At 38.8% G+C, this 25,999-nt stretch overlaps 1 protein-coding gene across 3 annotated transcripts in view; it reads left to right on the plus strand.

Annotated features, from left to right (window-relative positions):
• Positions 1-25,999, plus strand: part of LOC112840531 (beta-galactosidase-1-like protein 2) — a 136,946-nt gene that overhangs the window by 36,014 nt on the left and 74,933 nt on the right. For all 3 annotated transcript variants that reach the window (XM_073904003.1, XM_073904002.1, XM_073904004.1), the window contains 4 exons: positions 858-966; positions 4,030-4,122; positions 7,700-7,781; positions 9,006-9,070. In XM_073904003.1, coding sequence (XP_073760104.1) covers positions 858-966; positions 4,030-4,122; positions 7,700-7,781; positions 9,006-9,070 — 349 coding nt within the window. The remainder of the gene's footprint in view (positions 1-857; positions 967-4,029; positions 4,123-7,699; positions 7,782-9,005; positions 9,071-25,999) is intronic.

A 25,999-nucleotide genomic window follows, 5' to 3' on the forward strand; every position in this document is an offset into this window, starting at 1 on the left:
AAATACACATAACATAAAAATTTACCATTTGGAAGTGTACAGTTTTGTGGCAATTAAGTACATCAAAAGTGTCAAACAACCATTACCACTCACTAGCACCAGACTTTTGTCACCCAAAAAGGAAGGCCTACGTCCAGTCAACTCCCATTATTCCTTCTCCCAGCCCCTGGCAACCACCAGTTTGCTTTCAGACCGGTTGGTTTGCCTATTCTGTATATTTCATATAAATGGAATTATAGGATATGTGACCCTTTGTAACTGACTTCTTTGTAATGTTTTCAAGATTCACCCATGTGGTAGCATGTACAGTTCTTCATTCCCCTTTTACGGCTAAATAATATTCCATCAAAGAGCATTTTTAAAAAACTCTGAAACAGCTTTATAAAAGTCTCACTCCAGACTAGGGGTTGGTAAACTTTTTCTGTAAAAGGCCAGATAATAAATATTTTCTGCTTTGAGGACCACATACACAGTCTGCTGTGACTACTCAATCCTGCTCTTGTAGCATGAACAAAGCTGTGACAGTATGTAAACAAATGGGTGTGGCTGTGTTCCAATAAAACTTTATTTACAGAAACAAACAATGGCTCTGATTTGGCCTGTGGGCTGCAGTCTGATGACTCTGCTCTGGATCGTTTCATCATTACACAACTCTGATGTGTATTTTGAGAAAAGAGGTGGTGGCTAAGGTGCTGAGCTATTTGCAACTAGAACGCAGATTGCTTTTTCTTAAAGATGCCTTAAGATCTCACAATATACGGTTCCAGTGTGGCTGTCCTTGTTTTCCAACCTCATGCTTGAGTATTTCTTATTGCTGTTTCCCACCCCAAGAATGATTCCTACTTTTTCAATCCTAGCTGGTTACTCCGGGATCCAAAAATGAAGCTGCGAACAACTTACAGGGGCTTCACTAAAGCAGTGAATCTCTATTTTGATAAGATAATTCCCAAGATAGTACAACTCCAGGTAAATCTAAATTCCCCATTCCTATGACCAAGAGAAGTAATTACCTCAATTGATTTCCTGGATAAGGCTAGCCTATTTTCTTTTTTTTTTTTTTAAAGATTTGATTTATTTATTTGACAGAGAGAGAGAGATAGCGAGAGAGGGAACACAAGCAGGGGGAGTGGGAGAGGGAGAAGCAGGCTCCCCGCTGAACAGGGAGCCCGATGCGGGGCTCGATCCCAGGACCATGGGATCATGACCTGAGCCAAAGGCAGAAGCTTAACGACTGAGCCACCCAGGTGCCCCAAGTCTAGCCTATTTTCTATCACACAGAAGCAGAATGTGTATATAGCAGCTCGTTCCGATTCCTTATTTAAGAAATACTAGGTTTTCATTAGCTTGCTGTTTCCTATCTACTGCCTAACTGGAAGCCTTTTCTCTGGCAGTGGACTTGAAATTGCACTCTGTATATTTTTGTTTTCTCTTCTCCATTATATCTTTGCCCTCAGTCACCATAAATGGGAAATTAATGATAGTCCTCAAAATGTCTTAATTTGGCTACTAAAGGTAGCTACTTGTCAGTCCTTCACACATAATAGATTAGATGGGTGACCTTAGGTCAGCGATTTTGTAGAAGTTGCAATTTATTTGTTTTTTAACATCCCTCCACCACAATAAAACCATGGTGCCAAGCATAATCATTGTTTAGTGCTACTATATTTCTAAAATGTTTGGATAATATAAAAAGGACTATATACTAGAGAGAAAATGAACAGAGGGAGGGAACAAAAATGTAACATCTATTAGGTATCAAGCTTTCTGTGAGGCAATCAACATTTACCTAGCATATCTCATTGCCACAGTAATCATATGAAGGAGATGTTATCATAGATTGAATGGAGGCAATGGCAAACTTATATGTGGGTAGGAGAGGGCTTCATAGAGTGTAAATTTGAAATTACTATGGAGAGTTGGTTCCTAACATTGTGAGTATCTCAGAGTTAATCAGACTCAGGAAAGCCATTAAAATCATTAAGTGACTGAAGAGTGTGAATCTGTGTGCCATATGGGGGGGTGGGGTGGGTGGTATAGAGATCATCCTTTACAAAAATTAGAGCTGTGCTGTCCAGTATAGTAGCCATAGCCACATGCAGTTATTTAAACTTAATTAAAATCAAATAAAATTCAAAATTCATTTCTTCATTTACATAGACACATTTTTAATGCTCAGTAGGCATGTGTGGATGGTTGCTACCATATTGGACAATGCAAACACGGAATATTTTCATCATTAGAAAGTTCTGCTGGACAGCATTGAACTAGAGTACTCAGCCCACCCCAAATCAGACTTCTCAGTCTTGAAACTCCTGGAAAACTAAATTAATAAACAGAACCTTGCTTAAGGAGCACAAAATCAGGTTCTGAGGAGATTGGGAGGCCTCAAAAGCAATTTATCACAGTGTTATAAATCAGCACTTACAACTGAGTAGCTGCCCTTTACAACTTTTAGTATCTGGTTCTGGGTCTCTTGCTAATCCCAGGTACTGTCAATTTCTGGATCTTCCCTCTTTCCTTATCTATTCTCTAATCTGCTAGATTCATAACTGGATGGATGGGAAAGGGGAAGAGAGAAGCAGCTTTTGAAAAACTTTTTCGATGTTTGTCAGCAGAGGATGACATTTAATGGATTGAGGGAGCACTCTTTGGGGCTTTTTGTCCTCTTTTTTCCCCTGTCAGGATACAGTGCGGTCAGTTATTCCTTGCTTGCTAAAAATTCTCCCATTTCAACTTTTTCCACCCAGTTGCTCCTGAGTCATGATGAACACAGGTTTTGATGTGCAAACACTTCAGTGGCAATTATACATAGTCCTGGGTGTTGTCCACATTCTTACTTGCATGGTTGGTATGGAGTTTAATTCTTAGAAGTCAACACTCTTTCTATTTCTATATGCTGGGAGGAGTACCTCACGCTTGCCCACGTATCTCCAAGAGTAGGTTGAGGAGGTGCCGAAGTGGGCATGATGAAGCTTGACTACGGTGTGGCAGGTGCAAGATATGAAGAGGAAATATATTGGCTGGACTGGAGAGAACTATAAAGATAGGGGATGACTGATCATGTTACTCTCAACAGACAGGAGTCAGTAGGGATGGGAAATATGAAGATTTGCAAGAGGGCATAATTAGGAGAGCAGAAGGGGATGTGATCCAGCACAAAGTTGGGATTAATAGAGAACCATGAGAAACATCAACATTTAAGAGGTGGGTAGGGCAAGAGGAGCTGACAAAAGAAACTGAAGAGCAGTGACCAGGGAGGCAGGCCAGAAACTAGGAGAGAGCAATAAGAGACCACAGAAGAGAGGGTTTCTTTCAAGAAGGAGAAAGTAGTCAAGGATGTCACATGTTGCTCAGAGAGATAGTAAATTTGGATTAAAATTTATTGTTTGAACTTAGCAAAGAGAAGGTAATGTTAATAATGTAGGTGGAATGGAAAGAATGGAAATGAGTAAAAGAGTAAAAGAGAATAAGAAGTCAGGTATTAGTACAGGAATATTTCAGAGTTTGTCAATGAAGGTGAAGGGGACAAGATAGTAGGAACTGGAGGGGGAAGTGGTCCAGGCAAGTTATTTTTAGCAGAGGACTTTGAGTCAATTTAAATGATTATGGGGAAGGTTTAGTAAAGGAGATGATGATACAGAAGACAGAAGGGTAGTCCGAAAAGAGTGAAGTTCCTGAAAAATGAGAAGGAGGTGAGACAACTCTTAGGACGGGAGACACTTGATTCATTTAACTGGTGCTAAGGGAGAAAGGATGGAAGTGGAAGTCATGCTTAATTCATTGAATTATGAAGGAAAAGGGTGGGGGTCCATTAGTAAGGAGTACTAGACAATGTAGGATTCTAGGAGCAGTTGACTTCAGACTGTGGAGTGAGAGATACTGCCTGAACGATGGTTTAACTTGGAGTTGAGTTGAGGAATATGTTATTTTTATGGCACTCTAAATATGTGTGTACAACAGCAAATTGAGAAAATCTAGCTTTTCCCACCAGTAACTTCACTCTCAAACTTTCATCTCCTTAACCCTCAGTATGGAAAGGGAGGCCCCATCATTGCTCTGCAGGTTGAGAATGAATATGGTTCATATCATCAGGATAGAAGATACATGTCATATATTAAAAAGGTAAGTGCTCCTTTAATTTTCCTCCATATTTACATATTTCTTTTCTCACTTTGTTAGTTTGTGGAGCAAACATATCCCGAGTAGCTATAGCTTGTGTGATACCATGGGATATAAAGATGAATGAGGTCCAGTTTAATTTTTTTCATGCATTTGCATCCTAGAGAGGAGACAAGAAACTACCTACACAACTCTCACGTAAGGCCAAGAGTGATGTTAAAATATTTTTCCTTTCTGTGAACCTCACAGCTCTCTTTTGGTTGGTGTTTGTATAATACATACTTTTCTATCCTCTTAGTTTCAATTATTCTGGATTCATGTGCTTAAGGAACATACCTTGTAAGCAGTATATAATTAAATTTTGTTTTTGTTAATTCATTATGAAAATTCTTGTTTTTTATATGAAGTATTTGGCTTATATACATTTAATATGATTACTGACAGTTGCATTTAAATCTACCATCCTATTAACTTTCTATTTGTCCTACCTGTCCTATGGTCCTTTCTTTTTTTTATTCTTTTATATTGACTATTTTTTTATTATTCCATTTTTCCTGTATTAGCTTATTAAACATTTTTCACTTTTCTTTTAGTATTGGCCATAGAGACTACTGTGCATCCTAGAATTATTAATGTCTAATATAAATTAGTGTGCTTGCCAGTTCCAAGGCAAAGAAAGCACCTGAGAAGAGTTTAATTGCATTTTCCTCCTTTCTTTCTTCAGTACTGTTGTTATTTCTTTTAATGTTAAATATATTTTAGACACACAAGAACTTATTTTTATTATTATATGGAGTCATTTAGATTTATGTACATAATTTACTTTTTGTTGCTCTTCTCTCCTCTCTGCATCTCTGAGCTTTATCTCTCTTATCATTTCCTTTGCCTAAAGAACACCTATTTGTATTTTCTTTGTTGCAGGTATGCTATTAACAAATTCTCTCACCTTTTGTTTGCCTGAAAATGTGCCTAGCTCATCATCATTTTGAAGGATATTTGTACTGTATGTAGAATTCTAGATTGGCAATTATTTTCTTTGATGATTCTCTGGCGTACATTGTTTTTATTAAGAAGTTAGGTATGGATACAATTATCGTTCCTTTGAAGGTAAAATGTATTTTTCTTCTGGCTTCTTTTAAGATTTATTTTTTTGGTTTCCCTCACCTTTCCTAAGATTTGGCTAAGTGTAGTTTTTATTTTTATTCTGCTTACATGTTTGCACCCTTCATTATGTGTCTTGAAGTCTTTAATTGGTTTTGGAAAATCTTCAGCAACTGTCAGCTCCAATTTTTTCTCTCTTCTCCTCTAGGACTTCTGTTATATAAAACTAGATAGTTTCATCATATCTATTTTGCTCTTTTCTGGATGATTTTTTCTTTTTTTTTAAAGATTTTATTTATTTATTTGACAGAGAGAGAGAGACAGCAAGAGAGAGAACACAAGCAGGGGGAGTGGGAGAGGGAGAAGCAGACCTCCCTCAGAGCAGGGAGCCCGATGTGGGGCTCGATCCCAGGACCCTGGGATCATGACCTGAGCCGAAAGCAGATGCTCAACGATTGAGCCACCCAGGTGCCCTCTGGATGATTTTTCTAAGATATCATGTAATTTATGAATTTTCTCTGCAGCTTAGTCTAATTTGATGTCAAACCTTGTTCTCAGTTTTAGATATAGTGATTTTTAGCTCTCGAATTTTCATTTGATTCTTTTCTGGTTTCCTTTTTTTTGTCCAAAAGTTTCCATTTTTAAAAAACTCCTTGAACATATTAATTATAATTATTTCAAAGCTATGTTTGAAAACCTAATGTCTAATTTCCTATGTATCTGTTCTGTTGTCTGTTTTTCTCATGGTTTCAGTAAAGTAATATCTTTTGGTATGCCTAATAATTTTTCAATCCAATTTATTTATGAAAACATGACTGAAATCATCTGAAGCTATTCAGATGGATTTATTTTTGCTTCCAGAAGATAATTGAAATGATATGGAGCTGGGCTTAAATTCTTTTTTTTTTTTTTAAATTTTTTTTATTGTTATGTTAATCACCATATATTACATCATTAGTTTTTGATGCAGTGTTCCATGATTCATTGTTTGTTCATAACACCCAGTGCACCATGCAAAACGTGCCCTCCTCAATACCCATCACCAGGCTAACCCATCCCCCCACCCCCCTACCCTCTAGAACCCTCAGTTTTTCAGAGTTGGGCTTAAATTCTTATGAGAGTAAGTCTAATTCTTATTCACCTTCTCTCCTAAGGGATAGCCCTTTGGGTCCCAGCTAAAAGCCTAGAATCGTTATGGCCCCTCCTCTGTTTTGGCTGTCTATGAACTTCAGTTTCTTTCCCCACATCTCATAAATTGCTGGGAAATCTACTCAGCTTTTCAGCCTCTCAACTGATGCTTGGGGAATCAATGTCTCAAGGAAAAAGTATGACACATGCTGGATTCACCTCTCTAGGTCGCCTGCCTCTCTGAAAACTTGACTCCTCAAGTCCTGCCTCGATATAGATCTAGTATCTTCAAATAAGTTAATTTTTTTGTCCAGTTTATCTAGTTGTCATTAGCAGGATGTTTAGTCTGAAACAAAATAGCCCACAGTCCCTAGAAGGGGAGCCTATTGCTATCCCTATGAGTAGTGGTCCATGAATCCTTTTCATTATCAAGTGTTCTAGTTTAGGTGAAAAGTTATATGGCCACTTACCAACCGGCCATATTGCTTGCTGGGGCTAAAGATGTGAAACATTGCATCTGTATAGGACCTATGGTAGTGGAAGTTTGCCTGTAATTAATATATGACATGCTGTCTCCTCTCACTCATTCTGTTCACTTTTCAGCCTTCCCTGTTTTTCAGAAGAGTTCAGGAAAAGCAAACCACCTTCTCATACTCAACAAGGATAATTGCAGGAATAGTTTCACCTTCAGGATATTGTGATCCATAGGCCCAGGAAAGGCATACCTTTGGCTTTTCTCAGAATTCATGGCCATAGTCTTAGTATTTGACCTTTCAAGTAAATAAGTTTCTTAGCCTCTTCTCTCTCTCTTTGATTTAGACTCTCTTGGATTTATTTCTAAAGTAGAGACATTAAAGTCTCATGCAGCAAGTGTGACTATAGATTGACTAAACAAAATTTTACCTGCACTTTCCATTGACCAAAGGAAAATCAGCAGTTGTGTGTGTGTTTCTTAATCCATCCTGTGAGTTGGGTCCACAGCATGTGGTTAATTTGAGCATGAGTGTGGAAGAGGAGGTTTGTCTTAAGCTCTCTGATGCACTAGACAAAATCTGGGATTCAGGTCCTTAGGGGAAAGCACTGTATTAAGGTGAATGAAAATAGTCCCACCACCTCTTCCTTTAGGTCTGATATTTTAATTATCAGTTTGGTCTTTCTGAATGTGGCTGAGGCAGGGATGATTTCTTTTGTTCTAATTTACTAACTTACAAGCAGTTGGATGAAGGAATTAGAACTTTTTCTCCATTCCTCAGCTTCATTCCAGTATTTTTATCACCATCATTTTTTTCTAGAGAGACGCCATTCCATGGGATCAGGGACAGTTCATTTACCTTACCAAATTTCTCCACAGGCCCTGATCACAAGAGGGATCAAGGTGTTCCTTATGACTGCTGATAATGGAGATGAACTGAAAAGAGGCCACTTAAAACGGGGTACAATTTCTCTTTATTCTATTTCCTGTGCTAGTGAAGTCTGAAACAGAACAGCAGTCCTTCTGATGCTTTATTTCTCCTACTTCCCATGGATGCTTTATTTCTCCCCATAGTTTTCTTTTTAAAGATTTTATTTATTTGAGAGAAAGAACATGAGAGCATGCAGCCCACAAGTGGGGGGAGGGGCAAAAGAAGAGGGGGAGGGAGAAGCAGACTCCCCACTGAGCACAGAGCCTGACCGAGGGGCCTGATCCCCAGGACCCCGAGGTCACAACTTGAGCTGAAGTCAGATGCTTAACTGACTGAGCCACCCAGGTGCCCTGAGGCCCCATAATTTTTAGGAAAAAGTTGTGGGGCTGAGTTAAGGAACCAGTCCTTACCTTGCTACCCCACCAGCTGTTACCTTCAGAGCACCAACAATGCAGACACTTGTTCCATCCTGTTTGGTCCATAGTGGCAAGAGTGGGGCCTTTACCTCTCTTTACCAGAGTAAAGACTATCTTTGTCATTGCCAAATGGCTGTGACCTAACAACAGGAAGTAGAGGCAGTGTCAGAGAAATAGTACTGTCATGGACCAAGCCCCAGGAGCTCAGGGGCTGATAAGTTTGGGGAATCAACGTAGTAGGGAAACATGGAATAGAATTATAGGGAGGAAATATGGATTGATACTTAGGAAAATGGAAAAAGGCAATGTGCAGACAAATAGAACCAAAGAACAGTGCTATTTGCAGTTCTTTCACCCAAATAGCCTGTCAGGCATATTCTCCCCTGCTGGCCTTTCTCCCATCTTTTGGCATCCTTTGTCTTGTAGGAGAGGCAGGATAGTGTTCTGAATTAGAAGTCAGGAGATCTATAGTCAAGTTTTAGGTCTTAGGCTATTCATCTCTCTGGGCTGGGTTTCTTCATTTGGCTTTTATTTATTCATCAGCATAATGTGATTTATTTTAACTGCCCTTATTTCAGTCTGGGTCATTCATTGTAAATGCTACATGAAGGGATGTATGTGAAAGCACTTTGTATGGAGCAGGTATGGACCCACATGCGGGATCATATCTTTATTATTAACCACAATCAATAAAGGGTTAATGAGAACTACCTGTGAGGTGTATGTGCAGAAGGTGTGGAGGCCCAGGTCTTCATCCTGTGTCTGGGAGCATGTTCTCTCTCTGCTCAACAGTGCTTGTAGGAGGACCTTATAAACAGTGTCTCCTTTTCCTCCACAGTACTTTCTACTGTCCACATGAAACATATAAAGAAAGAAACTTATGATACACTCTTATCAATTCAGGTAAGGACATCTCAGAGATGGGAGATGTTTTGATTCTTGCTCACACTAGAACTCATTTTTGGGGGAAATTCTCAGCAGCGATTCATTCAGTTAAAACCTGGATCTGTTACACCCTTGGAATGCCTGCTCTAGGTGTTTTGGGGTATAATTAAATCAAGTTCAAATGCTTACAGTGCCTGGCCCATAGCCCCTTAGAAGGATACAAAATGAGAAACATAGCATACTAGCAGGGCAGCATCAGTAGGAATCCTCCTATCAATCCAGGGGCTATACCCTACCTCAAGTGACAGCTCAGGTTTTAGGGAATGGGAACCATCCTTGAAGAGAAGCCTCAGTCTCAGGGGAGGAATCAACCAGTATCCTTTATCACAGCTCTATAGGTATAGATTCCAGGTCTACTAAAGGGAACTCTTGGTTTCAAGATACACTGCATGCAGGAATCTAGGTCTACACTGGGAATTTATATATCATTCATAGTCCTCCAAACCAGATATAATTTGCTAATCAGAGGTAATTTTAATCATAACATGGTTATGATAACATGGATAACATTCTGCCTTTATCTTGTTTTCAGATAGAGCTGGTTTTGCATGGGCAAAGAGAGAGGTTTTTGTTAGCCCTTTACTCATGACCCCATTCACCTGTAACTATTTATGATCGAGTGAGAAAGACAAGGAATGTAAATAAACACAAGATAGGAAGTGCTAATTGCAATAAAACTATTAATGGGTAACCGGAGATCAGAGAGTGGCATAGATTTCTACCACCAGCTGAGATCCATGGTTACATGTTTCATTTTGCACAGGACTGAGCCATGTGATATTAGCAGCAAAAGAAGAATATGTTAATTACCATAAATATAAAATAACGCCTGGAATTCTAAAAACTGTTAAATCCCTGATTCTCCTCCCCTGTGGTCTGAGACAGCACTAAGATTTAGAGAAGAGTACAAAGGGAGATGTATCTGGCCTTATAACATCTGGGCCAACATACAGGTAGCTCAGAGATGTGCAGGGATTAGGGTGAGTGCATTCCAAGAAAATATGAAGAGGGACTATAATTCCCAGAACAAAGTAAACACTCAGATAGATGCTAACATTATGATAATAGAGGAAGAATTGGGGGAGGCAATAAAACCAGTGGAATCCAGAGTTAGAAGTGATATGTTGTCTATAATTAGCAAAGTTCTGAAAATGAGGTCATTTGTTTATTTATTGAATCAGTCAGTAAATGTTTTTAGCATCTACTGTGTACCAGTTAGGTACTTTTCAAGGCATTATGTATAAAACAGTGAATGAAATCTATAAAAGCAGAATTTCTGGAGCTTATAATTTAGTGGTAAGAGACAGACAATAAACAAATAAAGGCAAATATAGAGTATGAGGTAGTAACAAGAGCTAGAAAGACATATGATAATATTTATATACACAGCTTTTAGTTTATGTAATCCTCCCATTTTTTCATGTTTATTTCTTATATTACCATGTTAAAAACTATTAATCTTATTCTCATTTTGCAGATGAGGAAATCATGACTTAGGTTAAATTACTGATTTTAGATCACAGGTGGATCTATTCACAGGTGAATAATCAGATCATATAATAGAATAACCCAGGGTTAAATTTAAACCTTCTGCTTCCAAATCCCATGCTCTTCTCACTTTCTTATATCATTAACGATTTAAACGCCTTCTGTGGTGAGAGAATGATTTGATACAATATAGGAGCAATCACAGGACTTAAATAGTGAAAATGAGTACCCATAGCTTTAGAAAGTTCATTGTAATTTGTTTCTAGTGCATTTCTTATGTGATAAAGTGAACATGAGAGAAATACAATTCCTAGGACAGATGTTGTAACTGAATATGGGGAGAAAGCAGAGCTTTTGAGTCCCTATTTTGTTTCTGTGTTCTCTATTAGAGATTCCTCTCCAAACTGGACAAGGTAGAACTACATAGTTAAGGGGGAGCTAAAGCTGGAAGTGGATGATAAATTAGATGTTTCAAATTTAGATCAGAATGAGCACATTATTTTGAGTGGGTACTTTGTGTCAGATCCTGTGCTAGGCTCTGGATATATACTGGTGATGAAAAAGATATCTTCTTTGTCCTTGTGGAGGCTATTTCCAGGATTGTTCAATGAGTATGGGGGCTCTCTTGTTGTCTTTGTTCTGACTGATCCTCTTCTGAGGGAAGATACAGAAGCTGTGCTTGTCAAAGGTCTAGATGAGACAGTACTGGAAAGGAGTGCTCATCCACCAAGTGATGGGATCTTTTGTATCACAGTAGGCTGAAGTTAACACAGAGTAATTATAAAGTCCCTGCATTAAAATTAACAACAAAACAACAGCAACAAAGCTAAAATACCAAAATGCAGACAAGAAGAGATCCATTCTGATGGCAGTTTATATGAAAGATTTAGGATGCTATTGATGGCAGCCTTCACCTAAATCAAATCTGTGACATCTACTGCCAATAGTTTTGAAAACTTGGGTTTTATTACTATGAGTGACATTACTACATTTCTTCATACTGGTAGGAGCATAATTGAAGTATTTGTTTTTGTGTTTCTGCTCAGGCCATTTTGTCTTAGGAGATATTTTAGCAAAGTGGAATGCTTCCAGGAAATGTAATTTAGGATTTCTCTAAAAATAAATGAAAGGAACTGGGAGTATAGTTTGGAGTTGACCAAGATGGTGACACAGGAGACTCCTGAACTCCCTTCCTCCCACACATACCCCAAATGTACAGCCACCCACAAGCAATGCCCTCTGAAATAGGTCCAGAAACTAGCTGAATGACTCTACATATTGTGAGGATTAAAAAATATCCACATCAAAATAGGTAGGAAAGGCTAAGACACGTTCTCACCATAAACCTCACTCCCTGATATAATGTCACAAACTAGAGGGAACCCTCAGCTCCTAGCTACTCCCTGAGGAGTGGAGGATTCATACCCAACATCAAGTGCCCCAACTTTTAAGACTCCCACTGGAGGTATGGACTTCTAAACACCTAGTTCCAAAAGCTGTGCCCATGAGACCCACAAGACTATAAAAAAAAAGGAAGAAGAAGAAGAAGAAACAATTATAATGGCCTCATGAGCACTAATCGTGACTGTTCCTCCAGGGCTCAGCACAGAGGGAAAGGCAAAATCATCCATGTCCCAGTCTGTCCCCAAAGAGGTGTATCTGCGACTTTAAAAGTTGCTGCCTGAGGGCCAGGCTTCTAATTTAGCAGTCAACTACAGGCTGGCTGCAATTTTCCAGTCCTGGGAAGCTGGCAAACACATTTCACACCTTCTTTCAGTTCACGTCAGTAATAAAACCAAGTCCCCAACATCTCCCTGGATGGAGCTTGTGCACATATTTGGTGCCTAGCTTTTGCAGTAGCAACCTGAGGAACAGGAGGCTGGATCACCTGGTTCTAATAGCCAATGGCGACTGTATTGACAAGTACCATAGTACCATAGCAAACAGAGTCCTTAACAAACACAGAAGCATCTCCTCCCCACACTGTGGGCTATATATACCTGGGCCCAGCACAGAGGATGTAAGCTAAAATGCCCATCTCCCAGTTTCTCCCTGGAAGGAGCTTAAAACATACTTTCCTTGCTGGTGCCTGAGAGTCCAGCCTCTAATCAGCCTGCAATTGGTTGCTGATTATGATCCTCTCCTTTGGGACACTGTCAGCTCTTGGCACATGCTCAACTACTGTGAGCCACTAAAAACAAAGAAGACAGCTTAGACAATCACAAAAGTTTGAGAGACAGCTAGGAACTTAGGCTGGGCTGATCAACAAGGCTCATCTCCTACATGAGATCATTCTGTCAAGATGGGGAGAGAGATGGCTATTTTATCTAATACACAGAAATTAGCAGTCAAAGAAAAAAAAAAAAAAACACACAGAGGAATAAGTTCCAAACAAAAGAAGAAGAAATCCCGGAAACAGAACTTAATGAAATGTAAATAAGTGATTTGCCTTATAGAGAGTTCAAAATAATCATCATAAAGATACTTACTGAAGTCAGGAGTGCAATGTATATGCAAAGTGAGAATTTCAACAAAGAGAAAATATAAAAAAGTACCAAACAAATCATAGAGCTGAAGAATACAATAATTGAACTGAAAAATCCAATAGAGGGGCTCAACAGTAGAGTTGATAAAGTGGAAAAAACAGATCTGCAAACTCAAAGACGGGGCAGTAGAATTCATCCAATCATAAGAAAATAGAAAAAAAGTGTGCTGATAGCTTAAGGGATTTATGGGGCACCATACGGGACAAATCAAACAGATGAATATACACATTATAGAGATCCTGGAAGGAGAAGAGAAAGGGGGCATAAGGCTTATTCAAAGAAATAATGACTGAAAACTTCCCTAGCTTAAGGAATGAAACAGACATCCAGATCCAGGAAGCCTAGAGAATGCCAAATAAAATGAATCCAAAGAGACTTACACTGGGACACATCAATATTAGTTTGTCAAAAGTTAAAGACAAGGAGAAAATCTTAAAAACAGCCAGAAAGACGCAACTTGTTACATATAAGGGAACCCACATAAGGCTACCACAGGTTTTTAAAAAAATTTTTATTTAAATTCAATTTAATTAACATATACTGTATTATTAGTTTCAGAGGTAGAATTCAGTAATTCATCAGTTGCATACAACACCCAGTTCTCGTTACTTCAAGTGCTGTCCTTAATGCCCATCACCTAGTTACCCCATCCCCTACCCACCTCCCCTCTAGCAACTATCAGTTTGTTCCTTATACTTAAGAGTCTATAACAGTTTGGTTCCCTCTGTTATTTAGCCTTCCCTTCCCCTATGTTCATTTGTTTTGTTTCTTATATAGAATGAAATCATATGGTATTTGTCTTTCTCTGACTGACTTATTTCTCTTAGCATAATACCCTCTAGTTCCATCCACTTCACTGCAAATGGCAAGATTTCATTCTTTTTGATGGCTAATATTCTATTTATATATATATATATATATATATATATATATATATATATATATATATGGCACATCTTCTTTGTCTGTGTTGTCTGTTGATGGGCATCTGGGTTCTTTCCATATTTTGGCTATTGTTTATATTGTTTATAATATATACAATATATTATTGTATATATTCTGTATATATATTTTGGCTATTGTAGACATTGCTACTAAACTTTGGGGTGCATGTGCCCCTTTGAATCACCATGTTTGTATCCTTTGGATAAATACCTAGGAGGGCAATTTCTGGGTCATAGAGTAGCTCTATTTTTAACTTCTTGAGAACCTCCCATTACTGTTTTCCAGAGTAGCTGCACCAATTTGCATGCCCACCAACAGTGTAAGAGAGTTCCCCTTTCTCCACATCCTTGCCAACATCTGTTGTTTCCTGATATGTTAATTTTAGCCATTCTGACCAGTGTGAGGTGGTATCTCATTGTGGTATTGATTTGTATTTTCCTGATGACAAGCGATGTGGAGCATTTTTTTCATGTGTCTGTTGGCCATTTGTATGTCTTCTTTGAAGAAATGTCTGTTCATGTTTTCTGCCCATTTCTTGACCAGATTTTTTGTTTTTTGGGTGTTGAGTTTGATAAGTTCTTTATAGATCTTGGATACTAGCCTTTTATCTGATAAGATGTTTGCAAATATCTTCTCCCAATCTGTAGGTTGTCTTTTGGTTTTGTCAACTGTTTCCTTTGCTGTGCAAAAGCTTTTTATCTTGATGAAGTCCGAAGAATTCATTTTTGCTTTTGTTTATTTTGCCTTTGGAGATGTGTCTAGCAAGAAGTTGCTGTGGCCAAGGTCAAAAAGGTTGCTGCCTATGTTCTCTAGGATTTTGATGGATTCTTATCTCACATTTAGTCTTTCATCCATTTTCAGTTTATTTTTGTGTATGGTGTGAGAAAGTGGTCCAGTTTCATTCTCCTGCATGTCGCTGTCCAGGTTTCCCAACACCATCTGTTGAAGAGACTGTCTTTTTTCCCACTGGATATTCTTTCCTGCTTTGTTGAAGATTAGTTGAGGGTCCATTTCTGGGTTCTCTATTCTGCTCCATTGAGCTGTGTGTCTGCTTTTGTGCCAGGGTCATACTGTCTTGATGATTACAGCTTTGTAAAACAGCTTGAAGTCAAGAATTTTGATGCTTCCAGCTTTGGTTTTCTTTTTCAATATTCCTTTGGCTATTCGAGGTCTTTTCTGGTTCTCTAGAAATTTTAGGACTGTTAGTTTCAGCTCTATGAAAAAAGCTGATGGTATTTTGATAGGGATTGCCTTAAATGTATAATTGCTTTGGGTAGCCTAGACAATTTAATAATATTTGTTCTTCCAATACATGAGCATAGAATGTTTTCCCATTTCTTTGTGCCTTCCTCAATTTCTTTCATAAGTGTTCTATAGTGTTCAGAGCATAGATCCTCTACCTCTTTGGTTTGGTTTATTCCTAGATATCTTATGGGTTTTATTGCAATTGTAAATGGGATCAATTCCTTGATTTCTCTTTCTTCTGCCTCATTGTAGTGTAAATGACTTTTGTGCATTGATTTTATATCCTGCCAGTCTGCTGAATTCTTGGATCAGTTCCAGCAATTTTTTGGTGGAGCCTTTTGAGTTTTCTACACAAAATATCATGTTGTCTGTGAAGAGTGAGAGTTTGACTTACTCTTTGCTGATTTGGGTGCAGTTTATTTCTTTTTGTTGTTTGATTGCTGAGGCTAGGCCTTCCAATACTATGTTGAACAACAGTAATGAGGGTGGACATCCCTGTTGTGTTCCTGACCTTAGGGGAAAAGCTCTCAGTTTTTTCCTATTGAGGATGATATTCACTGTGGGTTTTTCATATATGGCTTTTATGATATTGAGGTATGTTCCTTCTATCCCTACACTGTAGTTTTTATCAGGAAAGGATGCTGCATTTTGTCAAATGCTTTTTCTGTATCTGTTGAGAAGATCGTTTGATTCTCATCCTTTCTTTTATTAATGTGCTGTATCAAACCGACTGATTTGCAGATCTTCAACCACCCTTGCAGCCCAGGAATAAATCCCACTTGTTTGTGGTGAAAAATCCTTTTAATGTACTGTTGGATCCTATTAGCTAGTAGCTTGGTGAAAATTTTTTTTATCCATGTTCATCAGGGATAGGTCTGTAATTCTCCTTTTTAGTGGGGTCTTTGTCTGGTTTTGGTATCAAGGTAATGCTGGCTTCATAGAATGAGTTTAGAAGATTTCCTTCCATTTCTATTTTATGAAACAGATTTAGAAGAATAGGTATTAATTCTTCTTTAAATGTTTGGTAGAATTCTGCTGGGAGGCCATCTGGCCCTGGACTCTTTTCTTGTGAGAGATTTTTGATTAATGATTCAATTTCTTTGCTCGTTATGGGTCTGTTCAGGTTTTCTGTTTCTTCCTGTTTCAGTTTTGCTAGTTTATATGTTTCTAGGAATTTATCCATTTCTTCCAGATTGCCTAATTTGTCGGCATATAATTGCTCATAATATTCTCTTATAATTGTTTGTATTTATGTGGTATTGGTTGGGATCTGCCCTCTTTTATTCATGATTTTATTTATTTGGTTCCTCTCTCTCTCTTTTTTGTAAATCTGGCTGGGGGTTATCAATCTTATTAATTCTTTCAAAGAACCAGTTCTTAGTTTCATTGTTCCGTTCTACTATGTTTTTTTTAATTTCTGTATTTTTATTTCTGCTCTAGTCTTTATTATTTATCTTCTCCTGCTGGATTTAGGCTTTATTTGTTGTTCTTTTTCCAGCTCCCTTAGATGTAAGGTTAGGTTGTATATTTGAGACTTTTCTTATTTCTTGAGAAAGGCTTGTATTGTTATATACCTCCCTCCTAGGACTGCCTTTGCTGCATCCCAAAGATTCTGAACTGTAGTGCTTTCATTTTCATTTACTCCCGTGTATTTTTTTAATTACTCTTTAATTTCCTAGTTGACACATTCATTCTTTCAAAGGATGCCCTTTAACCTCCATGTATTTGTGGTCCTTCCAAATTTTTTCTTGTAGGTTACTTCAAGTTTTAAAGCATTGTATTCTGAAAATCTGCATGGAATAATCCCAGTCATTTTGTGCCAGTTGAGACCTGATTTGTGACCCAGTATGTGATCTGTTCTGGAGAATGTTCCATGTGCACTCAAGAGGAATGTATATACTGCTGTTTTAGGATGAAATGCTCTGAATATATCTATGAAGACCATCTGGTCCCATGTGTCATTCAAAGCCCTTGTTTCCTTCTTGATCTTCTGCTTTGATGATCTTTCCATTGCTATGAGTGAGGTGTGAAAGTCCTCTACTATTACTGTATTCTTATCAATGTGTTTCTTTAATTTTATTATTAATTGGCTTATATATTTGGGTGCTCCCAAGCTGGGGAAACGATGACTTACAATTGTTAGATCTTCTTGTTGGATAGACCCTTTTATTATTATATAGTGTCCTTCTTCATCTCTTATTAAGGCTTTGGTTCAAAATCTAGTCTGATATAAGGATGGCTACTCCAGTTTTCTTTTGATGTCCTTAGGCATGTTAAATTGTCCTCCACATCCTTACTTTCCATCTGAAGGTGTCTTTGGGTCTAAAATGAGTCTTTTGTAAACAGCATATCAATGGGTCCTGTTTTTTTTTTATGCATTCTGATACCATATGTCTATTGATTTAGTCATTTATATTAGTCCATTTATATTCAGAGTAATTATTGAAAGATACAAATTTAGTGTCATTATATTACCTGTAAAGTCACTGTTCCTGTAGATAGTTTCTGTTCCTTTCTGGTCTTGATTTCTTTTGGGCTCTCTCTTTGCTCAAAGGATCCCCTTTAATATTTCTTACAAGATTGGTGTAGTGTTCATGAATTGCTTTAATTTTGTTTTTCCTGGAAACTCTTTATCTCTCCTTCTATTCTGAAGGACAGTTTTGCGGGATAAAGTATTCTTGGCTGCATATTTTTCCCATTTATCATGTTGAATATATCACGCCAGTCCTTTCTGGCCTGCCAGGTCTCTGTTGACAGGTCTGCTGCCAGGTTTGTTTCTACCCTTGTAGTTTAAGGACCTCTTGCCCCGAACTGCTTTCAGGATTCCCGCTTTATCTTTGAAACTTCCAACTTTCGCTATAATATGTCAAGGTGTTGACCTATTTTTATTGATTTTAAGGTGGGGTGTATTCTCTGTGCCTCCTGGACTTGAATGCCTGTTTCCTTCACCAGATTAGGGAACTTCTCAACTATAATTCGTTCAAATAAACCTCGGTCCCTTTGTCCTGCTCTTCATCTTCTGAGACCCCTATTATCAGGATATTAATTTGCTTTATGGAATCATTCAGTTCTCGAAATCTCCCTTCATGATCTGGTGGTTGTCTTTTTTTATTGTTATGTTAATCACCATGCATCGTTAGTTTTTGATGTAGTGTTCCATGATTTATTGTTTGCATATAACCCCCAGTGCTCCATGCAGTATGTGCCCTCTATAATACCCATCACCAGGCTAACCCATCTCCCACCCTCCTCCCCTCTAGAACCCTCAGTTTGTTTTCAGAGTCCATCGTCTCTCATGGTTCGTCTCCCCTCTGATTTCCCCCACTTCATTTTTCCTTTCCTACTATCTTTTTTTTTTAATATAATGTATTATTTGTTTCAGAGGTACAGGTCTGTGATTCATCAGTCTTACACAATTCACAGTGCTCAACATAGCACATAACCTCCCCAATGTCTATCACCCAGCCACCGTATCCCTCCCACCCCCCACCACTCCAGCAACACTCCGATTGTTTCCTGAGATTAAGAATTCCTCCTATGAGTGAGATCATATGATACATGTCTTTCTCTGATTGACTTATTTCACTTAGCATAATACCCTCTAGTTCTATCCACATCATTGCAAATGGTAAGATGTCATTCCTTCTGATGGCTGCATAATATTCCATTGTATATATATACCACATCTTTATCCATTCATCTGTTGATGGACATCTTGACTCTTTCCATAGTTTGGCTATTGTGAACATTGCTGCTATAAACATTGGGGTGCACATACCCTTTTGGATCACTACATTTGTATCTTTGGAGTAAATACCCAGCAGTGCAATTGCTGGGTCGTACGGTAGCTCTATTTTCAACTTTGTGAGGAACCTCCATACTGTTTTCCAGAGTGGTTGCACCAGCTTGCATTCCCACCAACAGTGTAGGAGGGTTCCCCTTTCTCTGCATCCTAGCCAACATCTGTCTTTTCCTGACTTGTTAATTTTAGCCATTCTGACTAGTGTGAGGTGGTATCTCATTGAGGTTTTGATTTGGCTTTCCTTCATGCCGAGCGATGTTGAGCAATTTTTCATGTGTCTGTTGGCCATTTGGATGTCTTCTTTGGAAAAATGTCTGTTCATGTCTTCTGCCCATTTCTTGATTGGATTATTTGTTCTTTGGGTGTTGAGTTTAAGAAGTTCTTTATAGATTTTGGATTCTAACCCTTTATCTGATATGTCATTTGCAAACACCTTCTCCCATTCTGTCGGTTGTCTTTTGGTTTTGTTGACTGTTTCCTTTGCTGTGCAAAAGTTTTTTATCTCGCTGAAGTCCCAATAGTTCATTTTTGCCCTTGCTTCCCTTGCCTTTGGTGATGTTTCTAGGAAGAAGTTGCTGTGGCTGAGGTCGAAGAGGTTGCTGCCTGTGTTCTCCTTTAGGATTTTGATGGACTCCTGTCTCACATTTAGGTCTTTCAACCATTTGGAGTCTATTTTTGTGTGTGGTGTAAGGAAATGGTCCAGTTTCATTCTTCTGCATGTGGCTGTCCAATTTTCCCAAAACCATTTGTTGAAGAGACTGTCTTTTTTCCATTGGACATTCTTTCCCGCTTTGTCAAAGATTAGTTGACCATAGAGTTGAGGGTCCATTTCTGGGCTCTCTATTCTGTTCCATTGATCTATGTGTCTGTTTTTGTGATAGCACCATATGGTCTTCATGATTACAGCTTTGTAATAGAGTTTGAAGTCTGTAATTGTGATGCCACCAGCTTTTCTTTTCTTTTCAACATTCCTCTGGCTATTCGAGGTCTTTTCTGGTTCCGTACCTACAAATTGTAGGATTTTTTGTTCCATTTCCTTGAAAGAAGTTGATGGTATTTTGACAGGGATTGCGTTGAATGTGTAGGTTGCTCTAGGTACCATTGACATCTTCACAGTATTTGTTCTTCCAATCCATGAACATGGAACATTTTTCCATTTCTTTGTGTCTTCCTTAATTTCTTTCATGAGTATTTTATAATTTTCTGAGTACAGATCCTTTGCCTCTTTGGTTAGATTTATTCCTAGGTGTCTTATGGTTTTGGGTGCAATTGTAAATGGGATCAACACCTTAATTTCTCTTTCTTCTGTCTTGTTGATGGTGTGTAGGAATGCCACTGATTTCTGTGCATTGATTTTATATCCTGCCTCTTTACTGAATTGCTGTATGAGTTCTAGCAGTTTTGGGGTGGAGTCTTTAGGGTTTTCCACATAAAGTATCATATCATCTGCAAAGAGTGAGAGTTTGACTTCTTCTTTGCTGATTTGGATGCCTTTTATTTCTTTTTGTTGTCTGATTGCTGTGGCTAGGGCTTCTAGTACTATGCTGAATAGCAGTGGTGAGAGTGGACATCACTGCCGTGTTCCTGACCTAGAAGGAAAGCTCTCAGTTTTTCTCCATTGAGAATGATATTTGCTGTGGGTTTTTCATAGATTGCTTTTATGATATTGAGGTATGAACCACCTATCCCTACACTCTGAAGAATTTTAATCAAGAAAGGATGCTGTACTTTGTCAAATACTTTTTCTGCATCGATTGAGAGGATCATATGGTTCTTGTTCTTTCTTTTATTAATGTATTGTATCACACTGATTGATTTGCGGATGTTGAACCAACCTTGCAGCCCAGAGATAAACCCCACTTGGTCATGGTGAAGAATCCTTTTAATGTACTGTTGGATCCTATTGGCTAGTATTTTGGTGAGAATTTTTGCATCCATGTTCATCAGGGATATTAGTCTCTAATTCTCTTTTTTGATGGGGTCTTTGTCTGATTTTGGGATCAAGGTAATGGTGGCCTCATAAAACGGGTTTGGATGTTTTCTTTCCATTTCTCTTTTGTAGAACAGTTTCAGAAGAATAAGTATTAATTCTTCTTTAAATGTTTGGTAAAATTCCCCTGGGAAGCCATCTGGCCCTGGGCTCTTGTTTGTTGGGAGATTTTTGATTACTGTCAATCTCCTTAGTGGTTATAGGCCTGTTCAGGTTTTCTATTTCTTCCTGGTTCAGTTTTGGTAGTTTATACATCTCTAGGAATGCATCCATTTCTTCCAGATTATCTAATTTGCTGGCATAGAGTTGCTCATAACATGTTCTTATAATTGTTTGTATTTCTTTAGTGTTGGTTGTGATCTCTCTTCTTTCATTCATGATTTTATTTATTTGGGTCATTTCTCTTTTCTTTTTGATCAGTCTGGCCAGGGGTTTATCAATCTTGCTAATTCCTTCAAAGAACCAGCTGCTAGTTTCATTGATCTGTTCTACTGTTCTTTTGGTTTCTATTTCATTGATTTCTGCTCTGATCTTTATTATTTCTCTTCTCTTGCTGGGTTTAGGCTTTATTTGCTGTTCTTTCTCCAGCTCCTTTAGTTGTAGGGTTAGGTTGTGTATTTGAAACCTTTCTTGTTTCTTGAGAAAGGCTTTTATTGCTGTATACTTTCCTCTTAGGACTGCCTTTGCTACATCCCAAAGATTTTGAACAGTTGTGTTTTCATTTTCATTTGTTCCCATGAATTTTTTTTAATTCTTCTTTAATTTCCTGGTTGAGCCATTCATTCTTTAGTAGGATGCTCTTTAGCCTCCATGTATTTGAGTTCTTTCTGACTTTCCTCTTGTGATTGAGTTGTAGTTTCAAAGCATTGTGGTCTGAAAATATGCAGGGAATGATCCCAATCTTTTGGTACTGATTAAGGCCTGATTTGTGACCTAGGATGTGATCTATTCTGGAGAATGTTCCATAGGCTCTAGAGAAGAACATGTATTCTGTTGCTTTGGAATGGAATGGTCTGAATATGTCTGTCAAGTCCATTTGGTCCAGTGTGTCACTTAAAGTCTTTATTTCCTTGTTGATCTTTTGCTTAGATGATCTGTCCATTTAAGTGAGGGGGATGTTAAAGTCCCCTACTATTATTGTATTGTTATCGATGTGTTTCTTTGATTTTTTTATTAATTAGCTTATAGAATTAGCTGTTCCCATGTTAGGGACATAGATATTTACAATTTTTAGACCTTCTTGTTAGATAGACCCTTTAAGTAGGATGTAGTGTCCTTCCTCATCTCTTATTACAGTCTTTGTTTTAAAAATCTAATTTGTCTGATATAAGGATTGCCACCTCAGCTTTCTTCTGATGTCCATTAGCATGTTAAATGGTTTTGCACCCCTTCACTTTCAATCTGGTGGTGTCTTTGAGTCTAAAATTAGTGTCTTGCAGAGAGCATATCGATGGGTCTTGTTTTTTTTATCCAATCTGATAGCCTGTGTCTTTTAATTGGGGCATTTAGCTCATTTACTTTCATGGTTACTATTTTTTTAAAGTATTTTATTTATTTATTTGAGAGAGAGAGAATGAGAGAGAGAGAGAGAGAGCACATGAGTCGGGGAGGGTCAGAGGTTGAAGCAGACTCCCTGCCAGGCAGGGAGCCCGATGTGGGACTCGATCCAGGGACTCCAGGATCATGACCTGAGCCAAAGGCAGCCGCTTAACCAACTGACCCACCCAGGCACCTCAGGGTAACTATTGAAAGATCTGAATTTAGTGCCACTGTATTGCCTGCAAGGTGACTGTTAACTCTATATTGTCTGTGTTCCTTTGTGGTCTATGTTACTTTTAGGCTCTCTCTTTGCTTAGAGGACCCCTTTCAATATTTCTTGTAGGGCTGGTTGTGTTTTTGCAAATTCTTTTAGTTTTTGTCTGTCCTGGAAGCTTTTTAGTTCTCCTTCTATTTTCAATTACATAGCTGGATATAGTATTCTTGGCTGCACATTTTTCTCGTTTAGTGCTCTGAATATATCATGCCAGTACTTTCTGGCCTGCCAGGTCTCTGTGGATAGGTCTGTTGCCATTTTAATGGTTCCCCCATTGTAGGTTACAGACCTCTTGTCCCAAGCTGTTTTCAGGATTTTCTCTTTGTCTCTGAGACTTGTAAGTTTTACTATTAGATGTCGGGGTGTTGACCTATTATTATTGATTTTGAGAGGGGTTCTCTGCCTCCTGGATTTTGATGCCTGTTTCCTTCCCCACATTAGGGAATTTCTCTGCTATAATTTGCTCCAAATTATACCTTCTGCCCCTCTCTCTCTTTCTTCTTCTTCTGGGATCCCAATTATTTTAGTATTGTTTCGTCTTATGGTATCACTTATCTCTAAAATTCTGCCCTCGTGATCCAGTAGTTGTTTATCTCTCTTTTTCTCAGCTTCTTTATTCTCCTTCATTTGGTCTTCTATATCACTAATTCTCTCTTCTGCCTCATTTATCCTAGCAGTTAGAGCTTCCATTTTTCATTGCACCTCATTAATAGCCTTTTTGATTTCGATTTGGTTAGATTTTAGTTCTTTTATTTCTCCAGAGACGGTTTCTCTAATATCTTCCATGCTTTTTTCAAGCCCAGCTACTATCTTTATAATCATCATTCTGAACTCTAGTTCCGACATCTTACTAATGTCCATATTGATTAGGTTCCTGGCAGTTGGTACTGCCTCTTGTTTTTTTTTTTTAAAGATTTTATTTATTTATTTGAGAGAGAGAGAATGAGAGATAGAGAGCACGAGAGGGAAGAGGGTCAGAGGGAGAAGCAGACTCCCTGCTGAGCACGGACCCCGACATGGGACTCGATCCCGGGACTCCGGGATCATGACCTGAGCCGAAGGCAGTCGCTTAACCAACTGAGCCATCCAGGCGCCCACTGCCTCTTGTTTTTTCTTTTTTTTTTTTTTGAGGTGAGTTTTTCCGTCTTGTCATTTTGTCCAGAGAAGAATAGACGAATGAGAGAACAAAATGCTAACAGGTAACAACGACCCCAGAAAAATATACACTAAACAATTCAGAAGAGACCTGAAACTGGGGGAAAAGAAAGGGAAAGAAAGAAAAAAGAAAAATAAAAAAAAAGAATATGATCAGGCTGGTGAATAGATCAGTGCCACACACTAGATTTTGGGCATATTTTGGTCTGTTAGATGAAAGTGGCTCCCAAAATTTTAAAGAAAGAAAAACTTATATATGTACAAAAATAAGGGTAAATATGATGAAGGGATAGAATATGACTATAAAGATGAAAATTATAAAAGATTTTATATAAAGATATAAAGAATTGATAAGAAGTTGGTTGAAAAAAAGAAAGAAGAGGATTTAAAAAAAAGGGGGGGGAAGAGAACGTGATCAGGCAGGAGACTAGAACAAAGCCATACACTAGAGATTTAAGGTATATTTTGGTCTGTTAGAAGAAACTGTATCCCAAAATTTTAAAGAGAGAACAACTTATATGTATATACCAAAAATAAGGTTAACTACAAAAAAGGGATAGAATGTAACTCTAAAAATGAAAAATAAAAAAGATTTTTTAAAAGGGATTGATAAGAGTTTGGTTGAAAAAAGGAAAAAGAAAAATTCAAATACAAATAGAAAATGAAAAAAAAGAAAATTAAAAAAATTAATTTTGAAAGACTAAAGAATCATGGGGAAAAAAAGCCATGAGTTCTGTGTCCTGTAATCCCCTAGTGCTGGGGTTCTGCCATTCTCATTGATCAGTAAACTTGGTCTTGGCTGGATGTTCTTGCTGATCTTCTGGGGGAGGGGCCTGTTGCAGTGATTCTCACTGTCTTTGCCGGTGGCGGAATTGTCCCGCCCTTGCTGGTCCGGGCTAAGTAATCTGCTTGGGTTTGCGCTTGGGAGCTTTTGTTCCCTGCAAGCTTTCCGTATACCTTTGGGGGATGAGAGTGAAAATGGCGGCCTCCCAATCTCCACCCCAGAGGAGCCAAGAACTCGGGGTCCCACTCCTCAGTGAGCCCCCAGAGAAAAGCAGTCAATTACTTCTGTCTCCCCAGTCTCCGGCCGCACTCCGTGCTCACCTGGCCTCTGACAGAGCATTTCTGTCTCTGGCACACGACCCTGTGTGGAGTCTCCAAACCCAGTGGATCCCTGCGGTGCACTCCCGCGCCGCTCCTCCCGGGGGAGGAAGGGGAGTCTCCATGGATCTGCCGCTTGTTGGGTCCCTGCTGGAGGAGCAGTGGCCCAACTGTGCAGCGGATCACGGTTTATGGTAACCCCGATCTGAGAGCCTGCTCCTCGGCTCCGTCTCTGCAGTCGGCTTCCCTGCTCCGATACCTGGGAGCTCTGCCACACTCAGGCCTCCCTGGTCTTTCTGTAATCCCAAGGGTCCTGAGACCTCACTGTCCCAGCGAGGGTTCCAGCCCCGCTTAGCCACTGGAGTGACGTCCCTCAGCAGAGCTGACTTCTAAAAGTTCCAATTTTGTGCTCTGGGGCTCTATCACTTTCCAGAAGCAGCCGACGGAGGCCCCCTTCCCCGCCGTCTATCTTCCCAAATATCACCTCGGATTCACTCCTCCACACATCCTACCTTCCAGAAAGTGATCGCTTTTCTGTTCAGAGAGTTGCTGCTATTCTTTTCTTCGATGTCCTGTTGAGTTCGTAGGTGTTCAGAATGGTTTGATACCTACGTAGCTGAATTCCTGGGACCAGACAAAATTTAGGTCTCCTACTCCTCCACCATCTTGCTCCTCCCCCTGGTAGTTGTCTTTTTTTCTTCTTTTCAGCTTCCTTATTTTTCATCATTTTGTCTTCTATATCACTGACTCTCTTTTCTCCCTTATTTATCCTGAGGCTGTTAAAGCCTCCATCTGTGACTCC

This window comes from Callorhinus ursinus, unplaced genomic scaffold (assembly GCF_003265705.2).
Source record: "Callorhinus ursinus isolate GAN/ISIS: 27379988/994484 unplaced genomic scaffold, GSC_fseal_2.0 scaffold19, whole genome shotgun sequence".
NCBI classification, from domain to species: Eukaryota; Metazoa; Chordata; class Mammalia; order Carnivora; family Otariidae; genus Callorhinus; species Callorhinus ursinus.